Source organism: Panthera pardus, unplaced genomic scaffold (genome assembly GCF_024362965.1).
Source record: "Panthera pardus isolate Hobbes unplaced genomic scaffold, ASM2436296v1 HiC_scaffold_13, whole genome shotgun sequence".
Lineage (NCBI taxonomy): Eukaryota > Metazoa > Chordata > Mammalia > Carnivora > Felidae > Panthera > Panthera pardus.
The window spans coordinates 186949563-186967583 of record NW_026526688.1 but is presented as its reverse complement, the minus strand read 5'-3'; the positions used below and the strand labels follow the sequence as shown (position 1 = coordinate 186967583).

The 18021-nt window shown below is 41.4% G+C and overlaps 1 protein-coding gene across 2 annotated transcripts in view; it reads right to left on the bottom strand.

Annotated features, from left to right (window-relative positions):
• Positions 1 to 18021, bottom strand: part of ADGRA3 (adhesion G protein-coupled receptor A3) — a 134336-nt gene that overhangs the window by 34414 nt on the left and 81901 nt on the right. Inside the window, exons 11-12 of one of the 2 annotated variants that reach the window (XM_019453600.2) lie at positions 4151 to 4312; positions 442 to 645 (exon numbers count right to left, since the gene is read on the bottom strand). In XM_019453600.2, coding sequence (XP_019309145.2) covers positions 442 to 645; positions 4151 to 4312 — 366 coding nt within the window. The remainder of the gene's footprint in view (positions 1 to 441; positions 646 to 4150; positions 4313 to 18021) is intronic. The other variant, XM_019453601.2, reaches the window with a different exon arrangement.

The following is an 18021-nucleotide window of genomic DNA, read 5'->3' as shown; positions in this document are numbered from 1 at the left end:
GCCTGATTAAATGCCCAATCTCAAGGCTGGCTTTTCCATTAGGTCCAAGAGGCACAGAGCCAAGGACACACAATACTTTCAGGAGGTCTACGAAATGTTCTCATGTCTTTAAAATCAGGAGTATAAAAATGAACTTTCAGGTCAAAGAAAATGTTCTAATATGTATTAATATATCCATCTTTTTACCAGTGCAGTCATAAAATATAATTTTGATATTTTTGTATAGAGACAGGGTCCAAAGGGCAGAAGTGTCTAGGCCCATGAGAGGCATTACATGTCCCTTCCTGGTCTGAATTTCTTTCAAAACAACAGCAAAAAACAATACCAATACCTACCCCATCCCCAAAATAACTTCTAATTAGGTGATTCTTCAAAGCAAACCATTTTGAGCATTCTAACCTAACAATAAAGAGTCTTAAATGCTTATAAAATGTAACATACCTTTAGGGCCAGACTTGAAAACGTATTTGAAACATTGCACTTAAAGCTCAGTTGCTTATCCAGGTTTCCATCTGGATCCCGCCTCCCATACTCAGAGAGGCCTGTCCGGTCAGAGGCTGCTACCTTCTGGAACACGGTACACGTCATCCCAGTGAAGCCAGCAGCCTTGATGACATAAGCTTCCAGAGCAATATTGGGTGAATACTTCAAAAGTCAAAGAGGAGTTATGAAAGATTTACAGCATGAGGGAAAAGCACTTTCAAAGAGTCTTCAAACAAAAAACACTGTACATAAGCTAGAGGCAAAAAGCTCAAGTTCTTACATAACAAAGACACTGTGTAGGTAACTGGCACATAAAAAAAGATGCTGGAAACAAAAGGATATCCTAATCTAGAAAAATACCAACTGAGGAACATGCTTCGTGGGATGGAGCCCCACATCGGGCTCTGCACTCACAGTGTGGAAGCCTGCTTGGGATTCTCTCTCTTCCTCTTTCTCTGCCCCTCCCCTGCTCGTGCTCACTGTTTCAAAATAAATAAACTTTAAAAAAAAAAGAATTAAAATAATAAATAAAATAGGGACACCTGGGTGGCTCAGTTGGTTAAGTGTCTGACTTCAGCTCAGGTCATGATCTTGCGATTTGTGGGCTCGAGCCCCATGTCAGGCTCTGTGCTGACAGCTCGGAGCCTGGAACCTGCTTCAGATTCTGCGTCTCCCTCTCTCTCTGTCCCGCCCCTGCTCACACTCTGTCTCTCTCAAAAATAAACATTAAAAAAAATGCTTAAAAAATAAAATAAAATAATAAATAAGTAAACTTTAAAGAAAAGTGTGTCTTATAAAAAAATCAGCTAGAGAAATCAGTGGACTCGCTTAGTAACACAAGAGGAGTGCTGGGGTTTGGGAAATACACTTTCAAAAGCTGCCTTGTTCTAAGGCGCCTGGCTGGCTCTGTCGGTAGAGCATGTGACTCTTGATCTTGAGATCATGAGTCTGAACCCCAAGTTGAGTGCAGAGATTACTTAAAAAGAAACTTAAAAAAAAAAGGCAAGGTCCCATTTTAAGTCCCATGTATGGACAAAGTCCTCTTTTGCAATTTTTTTTAAGTGTAAAACTTATGTGCAAGGTGTGTAAAATCTATCAGGAAGATAAGATACAAATTAAAAAATATAAAAGGCAAAGTAGAATTTGCCAAGCACCATATGTATGGAAGAAAAGAATTGGTGCTCCCTCAAATATTCAAGACTAACAAATTTTTGCATTAGCTTTTGCAACCCAGATGTCACATTGTGAAAACTCTTACTAAATTCGATTACATTTTTTTAAGCTTATTTATTTATTTATTTATTTTTTTAAATTTTTTTTTTTCAATGTTTTTTATTTATTTTTGGGACAGAGAGAGAGCATGAACGGGGGAGGGGCAGAGAGAGAGGGAGACACAGAATCGGAAACAGGCTCCAGGCTCCGAGCCATCAGCCCAGAGCCTGACGCGGGGCTCGAACTCACAGACCGCGAGATCGTGACCTGGCTGAAGTCGGACGCTTAACCGACTGCGCCACCCAGGCGCCCCAAGCTTATTTATTTTTGAGAGAGAGAGCAGGGGAGGGGCAGAGTGAGGCACAAAATCCCAAGCAGGCTCGGCAATGTCAGCGTAGAGCCCAACGTGGGGCTTGAACCCACAAACTGTGACATCATGACCTGAGCTTAGATCAAAAGTTGGATGTTTAATCGACTGAGCCACCCAGGTGCCCCCAACTGTATTTGTTAACAAAGTACGTTCCATTTTTTTATTGACCAAAGACACAAATAATTAAGACAAATATGTGAAACCTCAGTTGAAAGGAAGAAAACAGCCATTTTGAGGTGCCCTGTAAGCTGTATCATTTGATAAGTAGATGCATCATTTCCGGGAACCTTTCCTACCCTTTGAAATGGAGGACAGGCCGCCTGGGGGGGGTGCTCAGGTGGTTGAGCGTCCAACTTCAGCTCAGGTCATGATCTCACGGTTCATGAGCTCAAGCCCCAGGTCAGCTCTACGCTGACAGCTCAGAGCCTGGAGCCTGCTTCGAATTCTGTGTCTCCCTCTCTCTCTCTGCCCTTCCCCAATTTGTGCTCTGTATCTCTCTCTCAAAAATAAATAAAAAGCATTAATGTAAAACTAAAAAATAAAATAAAAGGAGGGCAAATGCACTATGCACCTTTATTATATCCTTGAGTTCTCCAAAGAACCAATGAAGTTTAGAGAAAGGAAGAAGTTCTTTGAGCTTAGTAAGGCTCAGGCAAGGAATTTAAAATAGATCTAAATGACCAGGGAAGACCATATGTGGTCATTGAAAATGGTGTGGGGCACCTGGGTGGCTCAGTCGGTTGAGCATCTGACTTCAGCTCAGGTCATGATCTCACGGCCTGTGAGTTAGAGCTCCACGTCAAGCTCTGTGCTGACAGCTTGGAGCCTGGAGCCTGCTTGGGATTCTGTGTCTTCCTCTCTTTCTTCCCCTAACCCACTTGCATTCTGTCTCTGTCTCTCTCAAAAATAAATAAATATTAAAAAAAAAAAATTTTTTTTTTTTAAATATGGCAAGCCAGTTTCCAGTAAGGCCATGTGTCTGAGAGAGAAATTACCCTGAAGTATGTTGTCAGGTCAGTAGCCATGGTAGGCCCACCATTTTATTTATTATTCAAGAAAGTAATCCTAAATTTAATTGAACAAAAGGAACAATAAAACACAGTATCATCAAAAAGATCCCATCAACCTCTGGAAAAACAGTAACCCTGAATTGTATAAAATCCTAGGAGGAAGTAGAGAGTATTCTATGAACCGACTTAAAATAATTAGGAAATGAGAACCGTGGACCAGAGATCAGAGTATGAGTAGTAAGGGAATGACAAGAGTATTTATCATATTTACCACATTTGTAGAAAAAGTCAGCAGTACACCAAGAAATTTAGAGCTGCTCAATTTAGCACAAATAAAATTTAATATGATGAGGGATTATTAAATATAAATACTCATTATTCCAAGAGTGAGACTTACTGGAAATGTCAACAGTGCACAAAGGTTAGAGGGCCTCCTTGTTCTCTCTCTTTTTCTGTTTCGATTTTTTTTTTTAGTAGTGTTTATTTATTTTTTGAGAGAGAGAGAGAGACACAGACAGACAGACAGAGTGTGAGCAGGGGAGGGGCACAGAGAGAGAGAGAGACAGAATCCAAAGCAGATTCCAGGCTCTGAGCTGTCAGCCCAGAGCCCGACGTGGGGCTTGAACTCACAAACAGTGAGATCACGACCTGAACTGAAGTGAGACGTTTAACCGACTGAGCCACCCAGGCGCTCCCCAGTTCTCTTTTGAAATTGGAATCTGGGCAAACAATCACTTTCTCAGAACATCCTTCAGGGCCCAGAACAGAGTATCAGCTGGGAGGTACATGTGACAGTTACAGTAATCCTACAGTGTGCTTATTTGTCTTTCAAATTAAATGGCGATAACCATTCAAACTGCAAATTAAGAAAGTATTTTCTAATTACCAAGAAAACAGATTACTCAAAAGTGAAATGAGCTTTTAAAATGTTAGAGAACTGGAAATTCTGTAATAATCAGCAGGAACAGAAAATACCCACATCATAAGGAAAAAAAAAAAAAAACTATCTTTTGTAAGTTCAAGTTGCTTTCAACGAATTTCTTTTCTTAGAATTCTAGGACAGCGTTACACTTACTGTTGAATAAACGTGAGCTCCGTTTGCTAATCGGTACGTAGCAATGCGCTGTAGACACTGAACAATTCGACTGCAGGCCTTAGCTTCCCTCTGTGCCAGCCACAGAACACGCTCGTCAGCCAACATGATGTTGCTTGCAATGTCAACCATCACATCACCTAGCTAGCAGGTGTGCAGGAGAGAAGAGGAAGACCTTTAAAACCAATACAGGCTGTTTTACATAATCAAAATCACAATGAGACACCAAGATTGGCCTTCCGTCTAAATGTTCACCTGAAAACCCAACAGGCACTTATTTTTTCTGACTGAAACATTTTCAGATATGAATAGCACATTCAGTTATGACCGGCGGGTAACATTTAGCTCAGGGGCGCCTGGGTGGCTCAGTCAGTTAAAGCATCCGACTTCAGGTCATGATCTCACGGCTCATGGGTTCGAGCCCTGGGTCAGGCTCTGTGCTGACAGCTTGGAGTCCAGAGACTGCTTCAGATTCTGTGTTTCTGTCTCTCTCTCTCTCTCTCTCTCTCCCCCCCTTCCCCTGCTCACATTCTGCCTCTCGCTCTCTCTCTTAAAAAAAACACATTTCGCTCAAAACAGTATACTTGAATAACTACCAACTCATTGGTAAAGAATGACATGTGGTACTCATTTTCATAAGGGGGGAAAAAGGCAGTTAAGTTAATCAAGGAGAAGGGAAAGATATCACACGATTCCCAGAACAAAAAGATCTCAACTCTTTGGAAAAACATTTATAAAGACCTCTTTTTGTATGTTAACTCAGTATTATTAGTAAGAAATACACACGGCTACCTCTTTTGCATCCTGTGATGTCCAAAACTCTAGGAATGTCCAGCTATCATGAGTTCCCCGCATATGCCAGGCCACTGGATGGGTCTTTGCACATGCGGTTTCCATGACCTCGAATGAACCTCTTCGGTTCCTCCCAGTTCAATGAATGCTTTACGATCCAGTGCCACGAAATACATGGATCCTAAGAGGTACTTTTCCACCACTTGTTTTATTTATTGAATTCCTTTTATTAAGTTCAGTCCATGACTTACAGATGTAAACATCTGTCAGGCAATGCCACCAAAAATGTCCATTAACTATGGTCGACACTGACTTGTATGTCCCATGTCAGAGAAATGCATTGAATAGCCCAGGCTAATGAGACATACTGGTGTCGAGGGGGTTTGCTATCAAGCAAAATGTTCCTGAGAGGGAGATCTATGGCAGAAACAACTACAAAAACATTCCAGAGGTAGGATCACAGGACTTACAAGCTGGCTGGTCCTCTAATCAAGAAACAAACAGCAAAGGCGTTAAGCCCCAAAGCCAAGCAAGAAAGTGAAGGCTATTTTAGCAAATGTCTTTTCATCATCCCAGAAGATCCCAGATGAGCTGTTCAACCCTGCTCTGCATCTGATACTCTTCCCAAGATGTACAAGATGTACAATTATGAGACTGAGGTGGGACTAGACAATGTTCAGTCCATCCCACCCACAGTTCACTTCACAAAGAAGACAAGCCTGTGGAAATGCACTGGATCCCAGCGCTGGAACACGATGGGTGAGGCAAGTGAGTGAGTACAGGGGTGAAGAGTAGGACTTCAAGTCCTGACCTCTAGCTGAGCTGGACACTTACCCTCTTATGCCTTCCTTTAATTGTAAAAGGCAGATAATAACAATCCTGTCTTTTCTGAATGTTGTGAAGATTAAGTTCCTATGATAAATACAAGGCTCCTAAAACCATGCCTGGTCAGGTGTCCTCATTATTGTATTTTATCGCTCCATTATTTGTTTAACATTTCAATTCCAGCATAGGCCCTTCTTTCAAGATAGCTCTAGGAGTGTTAAAGAGGGATGGTGCATTTATATGCAAAACTATGTAAGAACTCATATAAAAAAAAAAAAATCTGATTAAAAATTCGGAAGAGGATCTGAATAGACATTTTTCCAAAGAAACATACAGACTGACCAACAGGTACATGTAAAGGTGCTCAACATCGCTCGTCATCCAGGAAATGCTAATCAAAGCCACGATGAGATGTCACCTCACACCCGTGAAAATGGCTATCACAGGGACAGCTGACGAGGATGTGGAGACGAGGGAAGCCTTGTGCGCTGCTGGTGGAAATGTAAATTGGCACAGCCACTTACTTCTAGAAAGCAGTATGGAGGTCTCTTGAAGAATTAAAAATAGGGTCTAGCAACTCCACTTTACCTGAAGAAAATGAAAATGCTAACTCATAAGGTTCTCACGCCCCTACATTCACTGTAACAATATTTACAGTAGCCGAGATTTGGAAGCAAGTCAAATGTACATCGATGGATGAACGATAAAGAGAACGTGGTGTCCACACACATGTGTGCATGCACACACACTCTCTGGAATTTTACACAGCCGTTAAAAAGAAGGATATCTTGCCATTTGTGACAATGTGGTTGGAACTCAAGTTGAGGTATTATATGCTAAGTGAAACAGGTCAGACACAGGAACACATATACCATAGGATCTCACTTCTATGTGGAATCTTCAACAAAACTGCCAAGAAGACAGACAGGGAGTTGCCAGAGGAGGGAGTAGGGGGTGGGCGAAATAGGTGAAGGAAGCCAAAAGGTACAAACTTCCGGTTACAAATAAGTCATGGGACGTAGCGTGGGGGCTGTAGTTAAAAATACTTATTGTATATGTGAAAGGTGCTAAAAGAGGAGATGCTTCTCATGACAAGAAAAAAAAATTTTGTAACTGTGCACTGATGGATACGAACTCAACTTATTTTGGTGATCGACTCACAATATATACAAATACTGAATCATTGTGCTGTACACCTAGAAATAATACAATGTTTCATGTCAATTACACCCCAACAAAAACCAAAAATTTAATTGAATTGAATTTAACTTAAAAAGAGGAGTGCCTTTTTAAAGTCTATGTTCAGGGCAACCGGATGGCTCAGCCAGTTAAACATTTTTTTAATATTTATTTATATTTGAGAGAGAGAGAGAGACAGAGTACAAAAAGGGGAGGGGCAGAAAGAGAGGGAGACACGGAATCCGAAGCAGGCTCCAGGCTCTGAACTGTCAGCACAGAGCCCGACGTAGGGCTCAAAATCACGAGCTGCAAGATCACGACCTGAGCCGAAGTCAGATGCTTAACCGATGGAGCCACCCAGGCGCCCCTAAAAATAACTTAAGTCTATGTTCATCTGTAAATAGCACAATGCATCCAGCAAAACTGTCTCTCTCTACTCTCTAAAGCACTGCTACCTCATCCAATTAAAAATAGTTTATGGGCTTCTTAATGCCTCTAACATACTATATCACAACTCTTTCCTTATTTTATTTCCAATGTAAACATCTTAAGGGCAGAGACAACACAATGTCTTACTTATATTTATACCCTTATTCACTAGAACTCTTGGTATAAAAGCCAATAGCTACACAGTTCCATTTACTCACTGACTAAATATTTATTGAGAACCAAGGTGAGCCAGACACTGTGCAGAGCAATGGAGACACAGCAGTAAGAGAAACACACAAGGTCTATTAGGGGGCTTGTAATCTCTGAGGAAAATGCAAAACAAGTAAACACATGTTTTAAAAGTGACTAAGTTGTGATAACTGCAAAACTACCAGAGTGATATATAATGAAGAGAAGGGAATTTAATCCAAACACTCTATTTTAATGGACTCAGACATTCCCAAAGAGCATTTCCCTCCAAACCCAACACATTAACAAGATCAACTGAGAACCAGAAAGGCCTAGGCCTATAATCAACCCCAATGCAACCCAGAGCCTATTCATTTTATACAATACATGGAACATTAGCATCCTAGTATATAGTCTATATATTCCTAATAACAAACAGGTGAGGGGGTGGATTTTATTCTAACAGAAGCTCTTGTTTCTGGAGCTATAAAGAAGGCAGTGGGGGGGGGGGGGGTCGGGCCTCGGTGGCTCAGCCAGTTAAGCGTCCAACTCTTGATTTCGGCTCAGGTCATTGACGATCTCATGGCTTATGAGATCGAGTCCTGTGCCAGACTCCACACTGACAGCACAGAGCCTGCTTGGGATTCTCTCTCTCTCTCCCTGCCCCTTCCCCCTCTCAAAATAAATAAAATAAACTTAAAAAAAAAAAAAAAAAAGGACAATGACTCCGATATGCCAATAACTGAACATGTCAATCAGCTATTTATACAGACAATTGGAATAGTAACTGCCAATTTTTAACAGGAATTCAGAGTAGCCGGAATAAATTGGCTAGGTTTGTGTCTCTTATTCTTACCTACTGTGGATTTTAAAAGATGCTCTATGGCTATCAAAAAATTCCCACTGGCTGCAAACACCTAAAAGATAATATGTAAGAAAACACAGACTCTAAGGTACTACAGAAATAAATATGGAGTATTCATAGATTAGCACCATTACAATTCAACTTGCCTTATACTTTTTTTTTTAAGTTTTAAACACATAGACTTTACGAAGATCCAACAGGAGACCTGACAGATACATCATCTCCACTGAGAAACTTTAATTATTGTGTGATCAAAAAGCTACTTACTGCTATGGCCACCAGATAATGCCAGCAATGGAATTTAGTGTGTTCTAATAACTGTAAAGAAAAGAAGTATCTTTAAGAAGGTATATAGGTAGCAAGAATGATTGCTTTAGCTGAGAATAAGCTATCTTTCTCATTACTTCATTCCAAATGGCTAAGAACTCAGGAAAGGGATTTGTTGCCAAAATACTCCCCAGAGCAGGTGATCATAAAATGCTGTAAACTTCTGTAGCTTGGTTACAGAAGCAGTTCTGAATCCGTCACAGTGGCAAAAGAAGGACACAAAAAGGGTAACAGTGCATGAAAAATTAGATTGGATTAAAAAAGTATTCCTAAAATCTGACACACCAAGACAGTCTGGCAACTGCAACGAGCGTTAAAAAGCATTGGATCTCTCCTTGACCTCATTTCCTAAAGGCCACTCCAGCCACAAAAGGGTCAGAAGGAATCACACACCTGCTCTCCCACCTGTCACAGTGAATGGTTGAAGCTCAAATAAAAACACGTGTGAACGCGCATTATCAAAGATAAAAAGGGTAAAGAAATGGAAATGCCACAATAACAAAGAAAGCATTAAATGTCAATTGTCATAAGAATATTTCATGTTCTCAATATATGTGTTTGGAATTCTGATCAGAATCAGACCAAATCACCTGTAAATTTCACGAATGTCTGATGCGTTAGCATAGGAAACACACGAGATGATGCATAACCTAAACTTGGTATTTAATTGTACTGTAGGAGGATAGTAGGACAATGAAGACAGAGTATTTATGTGCCTTCGAGTTACACACTCCTGGGTTGAGACTTCAAGTCTGTCACCTGCCAGTTAAATGCCCACGAGTCAGTTATTGAGCCTGCCCAACACTCAGTTTTCTCACTTGTAAAATGAGACCAAGAATTCTATGAGAAGGGCTCAGAAGGGTTCATGCCAGTAGGAAATTAAGAAAACAAAAGTTATCTTCATTAAGCAACTCACGTCATTTCTGAGAAAAGCCAAGGGATGTAGCCCTCCCCACCCCAGTTTGCATTTCCAAGCACAAGGAAGCAGGGGGTACCCGTTAAACCTAATAACCAGAAAATCAAGAATTACAGACTCATGTGTGGGACGGGGCAGCAAGCTGGGCAGTTGTTTGGGGACAGCTAAGATGGTGACAGTTTGTAAAGGGATGACGTGCTGTCCAAACGTGACTAGGTAATAACAGGAATAAGGGCAGTAGCTGGTATTATTACTAAGTTCAAGAAGCCCTCACGATTTTCTCCTAGTTACACATTACGTATAATACTGAGATCAAACCTATCTCAAAGTGTGTTACTGCCCTGCATACTTTTAACAAAGGGATTACTCCACTGTGAAAGCCAAGTTTTAAAGGTGTATTTACGTCCCTCTTAACTAGCTTCGGTGTCCTGAGTGCCTCGGGGTCCCACTGCAGGCTTCTCAGTTTGCTTAGTAAAGCGGTCAATATTCAGTGAGAGTCTCACTGTGATAATCATCAGGGCCTGTGGCAAAGATTAAAGATCTGATTTTATTGTGGTAAAGGAGCGAAGAAGATAATGAAGAGGAGGATGATGACCATGGGGGATCCGGGGAAACAGGTGAGAAGTGTGGGGGGGGGGGAGGGGGGGAGGCTGAGAATAATGTTATGTGGAATAAATGTCCCATTTATTCTGTTTCCTTACAAAACGGATTTGAGGTAGCTTAGCAAAATAAAAAGGATTATTCTTTTAAATTAAGAAAGCGGGGCGCCTGGGTGGCTCAGTCGGTTGGGCGTCCGACTTCGGCTCAGGTCATGATCCCGCGGTCCGTGAGTTCGAGCCCCGCGTCGGGCTCTGTGCTGACAGCTCGGAGCCTGGAGCCTGTTTCGGATTCTGTGTCTCCCTCTCTCTCTGACCTTCCCCCCATTCATGCTCTGTCTCAAAAATGAATAAACGTTAAAAAAAAAATTAAAAAAAAATAAATTAAGAAAGCAAATAGTGGGAAATATAGACGTATAAGAAAAAGATACACAAGTAAAAACTATGCATCAATGCACAGTTTCTATCACACGGGAAAAAATGGTATGTTTCTAGGCGAGGCGGTGAAGACCATACCACAATTATCAACACAAAGGGAGAACGCTTCCTCCAGGTCAGCAAAGCTGCTTTTATGAGGAACACTACTCAAGAGAGGTGGACCTCGATCGGCGGCCCCCTCAGCCACACCTTCACAACAAACGGAAGAGCCTAACTCCTCGGAGTCCTTCAGTTCTCCCGAGGGAAGCTCATTTTGTTTTTTTCTGATTACACAAACCTCTGTGCCTCTCCCATTCGGGGAGCATGGAGAACTAGGTACTCAGGAAGATTCCCCTGCTAACAGTGAAAACTGCTGAGCGAAAACTCGTCGACAGGAAAAAAAGAAAGGCACCACTGACCAGTCAGACAATAAAGACTGTTCCAGAGGCCCACAGCAAAACAGCAGCAGGAATCCAAGAAGCTCTGAGGTTGAACTCTGATGGCCGTGGCTTATGTTTTGATTTCCAGGCAGGCCTACAAGGAGATCACTGCATTAAGCTGATAACATAAAGGGGACACCTCCAGGGTCAGGGCGAACCAGCAAGCAAAATTGAAACTGTCTTGACCTTGGCACAAAGTAGGAGGTGAAAAATCTCTTCCCTGGCAATTCGTAAACACAGCTGATCACACAGGACTAAGGTCAGGCATCACATTATTCCTGAGGTCTAAAAAACCTCAAGCTGAGAACTAATTTCAAAGCGAGCCCCTTACCTTGGTATTGCCCCTAGGCACTTAACAGAAGCAAACAAATATCACACTTCATAAGGATACATTAGACTATTCCCATGAAGACTCCTCATCATCAATATTAATCAACATTGTTCTGGAGGTTCTCACTAACAGACAACCAGAAAGGGAAAAAATTTAAAAAAGGATACAATTTAAATAGGAACAGATAAACCAACTGTATTCACTGGTGACCTATGTCTAGAAAATCCCACATAACCAACTGCAAAATTAAGTGAACGAATTCCTTAAGGTAACCACACACATGATGCACATTTTTAAAAACCATAATTAGGGAAAATTGAACAAGGACTAGATATTTGATGGTGTTAAGGTCTCAGAGCTCATTTGGGTAACACATTAACAGTATCACGGTTCTATTTTATCTTTTGTAACGTTTATTTATTTTGAGAGACAGAGACAAAGACAGAGACAGAGACAGACACAGAGAGAGAGAAAGGGAGAGACCGTGCATGTGAGTGCAGGTGGAGGGGGGCAGAGAGAGAGGGGGAGAGAGAATCCCAAGCAGGCTCCACACTGTCCACATGGAGCCCAACTCCCGGCTCGATCTTATGAACTGTGAGAGCACGACCTGAGCCAAAATCAACAGCCGAGCGTTTAACCAATAAGCCACCGAGGAGCCCCTCATAGTTCTATTTTAAAGTTCCTTTTATTTCAGGAAAATTATGGATGAAGTAGGACATCTAGAATTTGCTATTCAATGTTCCAGCACTGAAGAAGGAAAACAAGAAAGAAAGAAGAAAAAGATAAAGGAAAAGAAAGAGTGGGGGAATGGGGACAAAAGAAGTAGATAGATGAAACAAAACTGGTCAATACTGAAAAATGCTGAAGCCCGGTGAAAGGTAAAACACAGGTATTAATGATAACATTCTCTCTCCTACACTTTTAGAATTTTCCAATAAAAAAAGTTTCTGAAAAGTTTTTAGGAAGTTAAGACTAAAGTATACTTTTTTTTTTTTTTTAAAGCAAGACAGGGATAGAAAAGGAAGATACTATAGTGCTTCTCAAAGCTTGTGCCAAAGATAGGTGACTGGGCACAGTGTAGAAATGCAAATTTTCAGACCTCCTCATTGACAGACTGAATCAGAAACTGAGGGGGCAGGGCCACCGCTCTATTTCACAAACCTTCGGGGGATTGAGATATACACTCAAGTTTCAGAAACAATGTAACAAAGCCAGGGTAGCCATCTCTGAAAAGCTTAACAGTAAAGTCCGACAAAAATCAAGGAAAAAACATTAGTAATACTGAAAACAAAACAAAATGGTTAATACATAAGTGATTATATTTTAAGATAAGGAAGTGAAAGAACTTTACATTTTTAAAGATCTGGCCATAAAAACGTGCCAAATGAACTTTGTGGTAAACTAGCATTAGGGTGCATGCCTCGCTCAGACATTTAAAACTAGCTCACTGGGGCGCCTTGGGTGGCTCAGTCCGTTAAGCGACCAACTTCAGCTCAGGTCATGATCTCATGGTTTGTGAGTTCAAGTCCCACATCAGGCTCAGTGCTGACAGCTCAGAGCCTGGAGCCCACTTCAGATTCTGTGTCTCCCTCTCTCTCTGCCCCTCCCCCGCCCATGCTCTGTCTCTCTTTCCTTCAAAAATAAATAAACATTAAAAAAATTTCTTTAAACTAGAGCACACTAAAAAATTAAAAATTTTAGATATATATAATACATACATATATATAATTTTAAATATATAATTAATTACAATTTAAAACCAGAGCAGTAAAAGGACTATTATGCATAACCAAATCTGATCTTTATACATTCTCCTCTTCTGAAATGCACATATGTTTTCATAAGAGACATCACTAGTGTAAATATGGAACAGACACTTAAATTGCCTGACAGACAACCTTAAGCTGTTTTAAATTTTTTTTTTTAACGTTTATTTATTTTTGAGACAGAGAGAGACAGAGCATGAACGGGGGAGGGGCAGAGAGAGAGGGAGACACAGAATCGGAAACAGGCTCCAGGCTCTGAGCCATCAGCCCAGAGCCTGACGCGGGGCTCGAACTCACGGACCGCGAGATCATGACCTGAGCCGAAGTCGGACGCTTAACCGACTGAGCCACCCAGGCGCCCCTTCCTTAAGCTGTTTTAAAAAAAAACCCACCAAAAGGGCGCGTGGGTGACTCAGTCAGTTAAGCATCCAACTTCATTTCAGGTCATGATTTCACAGTTCGTGAGTTCCAGGCCCGCATCAGGCTCTGTGCTCATAGCACAGAGACCGCTTGGGATCCTGTGTCTCCCCTCTCTCTGCCCCTTATGTGCTCTGTTTCTCAAAAATAAAACAAATATTAAAACAAAAAAGAGTCCACTAAATACACCATTTGGATCTGACGGCTGGAAAGCTTTCAGCACCCACCTTAAGATCACAGAGCACCAGCCTGAGCTGCCTAGACTCAATCATAGGTTAAAAAGCAATTGCCTCACAATATTTCCCTTATGAATTATTCATAACAGAGTGACTTTTTGGATATAATGCAAAAAATCAATTTAATTATTTGTCCAACTAAGCCATATGCATTTCAGGATACCTTAGAATAATTTCATGGTAATTAACATAAAACGAAGCCCTTAAACATCATGATTTCTTTTTACTGTTCTAATAAATGGTGACAGCTATGGCCTATACTTTAACTTTCCAGAGAATCTGATAGGATGCCTGTCACGACCACAGGTGATGATAGTACATTTATACCTCAATTATTCAATCCTAAATATTTTTCTTCTGTTTCTCCTATTTATACTTAATAACTTGCCATCATTTGTTTCCAAAGTTAATTCACACTTTACCGCTAATGTCACCAGTGAAAGTGACAGTTAAGTAATTAAAGCATTCTGGTGATTTTTTTTTTTTTTTTTTTTAAAGAACCTACTTCTCAGCTTCAGAGATAAGAATGTTAAATTTCCTAACTTTATGAAAGTATAACATAGCTTTCAATGATTCTGCAAAACAGTTTCGCCTCTATTTTCTCACTTGTGCACACAAACACTGCAAGTTAAAGAGGGCAAATATCATCCCATTTCAAAAATAAAGAAAGGGCCTCAGGTTAATAAGTAACTCATGAAACCCTATGCACTTCCTGTCCTCAACAAGATGCATCTACCTGACAGCACACCAAAGTGGAGACGTTCACCGCACGCAGTGGGGGAACGCACGCCTCTGGGCACCATGTGACTCCTCACGAGTTGAGATGCGCACAAAGCTCCTTCAGGCCAAACAAGGACAGCATGTGAATAAACAGGGCAGCATGGGAATAAACAGGGCAGCACAGGAATAAACAGGCAGCGTGGGAACAAACAGGGCAGTGAGGGAATAAACAGGCAATGTGGGAATAAACAGGGCAGTGAGGGAATAAACAGGCAGCGTGGGAATAAACAGGGCAGTGAGGGAATAAACAGGCAGCGTGGGAATAAACAGGCAACGTGGGAATAAACAGGGCAGCACGGGAATAAACAGGCAGCGTGGGAATAAACAGGCAGCGTGGGAACAAACAGGGCAGTGAGGGAATAAACAGGCAGCGTGGGAATAAACAGGCAGCGTGGGAACAAACAGGGCAGTGAGGGAATAAACAGGCAGCGTGGGAATAAACAGGCAGCGTGGGAATAAACAGGGCAGTGAGGGAATAAACAGGCAGCGTGGGAATAAACAGGGCAGTGAGGGAATAAACAGGCAACGTGGGAATAAACAGGGCAGCACGGGAATAAACAGGCAGCGTGGGAATAAACAGGCAGCGTGGGAACAAACAGGGCAGTGAGGGAATAAACAGGCAGTGTGGGAATAAACAGGCAACGTGGGAATAAACAGGGCAGCGTGGGAATAAACAGGCAGCGTGGGAATAAACAGGCAGCGTGGGAACAAACAGGGCAGTGAGGGAATAAACAGGCAGTGTGGGAATAAACAGGCAGCGTGGGAATAAACAGGCAGCGTGGGAATAAACAGGGCAGTGAAGGAATAAACAGGCATTATATATTGGCAAAATATTTCTCAATGTCCACATTCCAGAAGATATGCCATTTATTCCCGGGACTCAAACCATTCCCACTTCCATGAATGATTTCTCATCATGTAGCAGCCAACCTGTGATTATCATCAAAATGGAAAGCAGCACTACCACAGAGCCAGAATCCAGACAGCTTCTCCCACCACTGGGAAAATTTACCACCGGAAGTAGGCTGTGGCCCAGAGAGACCATCAAGTAGCAAGACAGCTCTTAAGAAAACTGTGGTCTGAAGTTCAGAGAGCAACACTAAAATGTTACCTCATTATCAAATGGTCCCTTGACCTGAGTCTCATTTAAATACATGTAACTGTTTTTCTTCCTTTAGTAACTACATCCTATCAAATAAAGCACGTAGGGTACTGGGGCTGTAGTTCCAAGTTCCAAAACTTATCACCAAAATGCAAGATATTAATAAGCAGTGTACCAAAAAGGGGGAAAAAAAAGTTCCTTGGTTTAAATGATGTAGAAGAACTAGGGACAGTATTTACCTTTGAACATTATTAATGAATCTGGGAGGTCATACATCAAGAAATACATTAGACTTTGTTCAGTCCAGTGTTTCTACACAGCTGTGTGCTGTGTACTTTGGAAAACCACACAGGGCAACACTACTAGAAAGTAAACATGAGGGGTGCCTGGGTGGCTCGGTTGGTTAAGCATGTTTCTTGATTTTGGCTCAGGTCAAGATCTCACAGTTCATGAGTCCAAACACCCCATCGGGCTCCAAGCTGACAGTGTGCTGACAGAGCTGAACCTTTTTGTGTAACTGACTCTATCACATAAGAGCCACTAGCTCTCAAGTAGCTTGAAACTTAACGTTTAAGAATACATTAATCTGCATCTAAAAACTTACTTGAAACATTATTTTCTGCTCATTCATTCTGAAAATGGTGGTTGTCAATGTTTTCACATAAAGGATATCATGTTGACAAGCATAGTTTTAAGAACATGGCCCTATTAAAATATACCTCTTTTCTTTTCTTTTCTTTTTTAATATTTTGTTAATGGTTATTTATTTTTGAGAGACAGAGCATGAGCAGGGGAGGGGCAGGGAGAGAGGGAAGCACAGAATCTGAATCAGGCTCCAGGCTCTGAGCCGTCAGCACAGAGCCCAACACAGGGCTTGAACTCACAAACCATGGGATCATGACCTGAGCCTAAGCTGGACACTTAACCAACTGAGCCACCCAGGTACCCCAAAATGTGCTCATTTTCAAAGTCACCAAATTTTCCTAACTTGCATATTACAATCATTAGGAATTTCAAAAAAGTTCCGAAAAATAGTCTCCTATTCCAGGATATTACGAAAGAAATTAAGCAATATAACAAGATCGCGGTGACTAAAACTCACAATAAGGATGGCTCTCCCTGGAGGGAAGCTAACCCATGGCCCCACCTACCCCGGAATATGGTATTCAGTCCAGACCATATCTAGTAAGTCTGACCGGAGAATTCGCGCAACCACAAAGCCTCAGCAGGGTAGGCAACCAAGCCAGGAGCACAAGTCCCTGTACCCATTCTCAGAGCTCTAAGAGCTGCCTGGCCCAAAAGAAGTTGATAATAGCAGGTCCCACTTGCCCAAGGCCATTACCAGCAGACACACCCAGAAACCCAAACAGAGCTAACCAGTGAAAAAACAAAACTGGTAAGTCTAGAGGAGAAGCCCCATTACTCAAATAAGGAATCAAGGAGCACAAAAAGTCACGTAAATATGACACCACCAAAGGAAACTCATCGAGTTCCAATAATGGAGGATCCAAGAACTGTCCGACAAAGAATTTAAAATACTCCTCTTAAGGAAATTCAGTGAGCTACAAGAAAAGAGAGACACCACTAAATAAAACTTGGGAAACAATACATGAATAAAATAAGAAGTCTGACAAGAAAACAGCAACCATCAAAAAACAAACTGAAATCCGAGAGTTGAAAAATATAATGACTAAAGAATTCAACAGAGCTTCAAAGGTCGCTTCAGCCATGCAGAAAAAAGAATCAACAACTAGAGAGAATAGGACACTGGAAATTCCAGAGTCAGAGGAGCAAAAATGTTCTGAAACAGAGTGAAAAAAGCCTACAGGAATTATGGGACACAATGGGGAAAAAAAAACAATAAAACAAAGCAAAACAATATTCACATTTTAGGAATTCCAAAAGGAGAAAAGAAAGAGAAAGTTAGAGAAAGTATACTTAAAGCAATAATGGCTGGGGCACCTGGGTGGTTCAGTGAGTAAAGCATCTGACTTTTGATTTTGGCTCAGGTCATGATTTCACGGTTCAAAAGATGGAGCCAGCATTGGGCTCTGCACTCACAGTGCAGAGTCTGCTTGGGATTCTCTCTCCCCTCTCTTTCTCTGCTCCTCCCTAACTCTCTCTCAAATAAACATTTTTTTTTTTTTTTTTTTAAAAAGTAGTGTAAATCTTACTGGTAACAGCAAATATATGGGCATTTTCTATTCTGCAATATGGTAATAGTGGGGCATAAGTTACTTAAAACT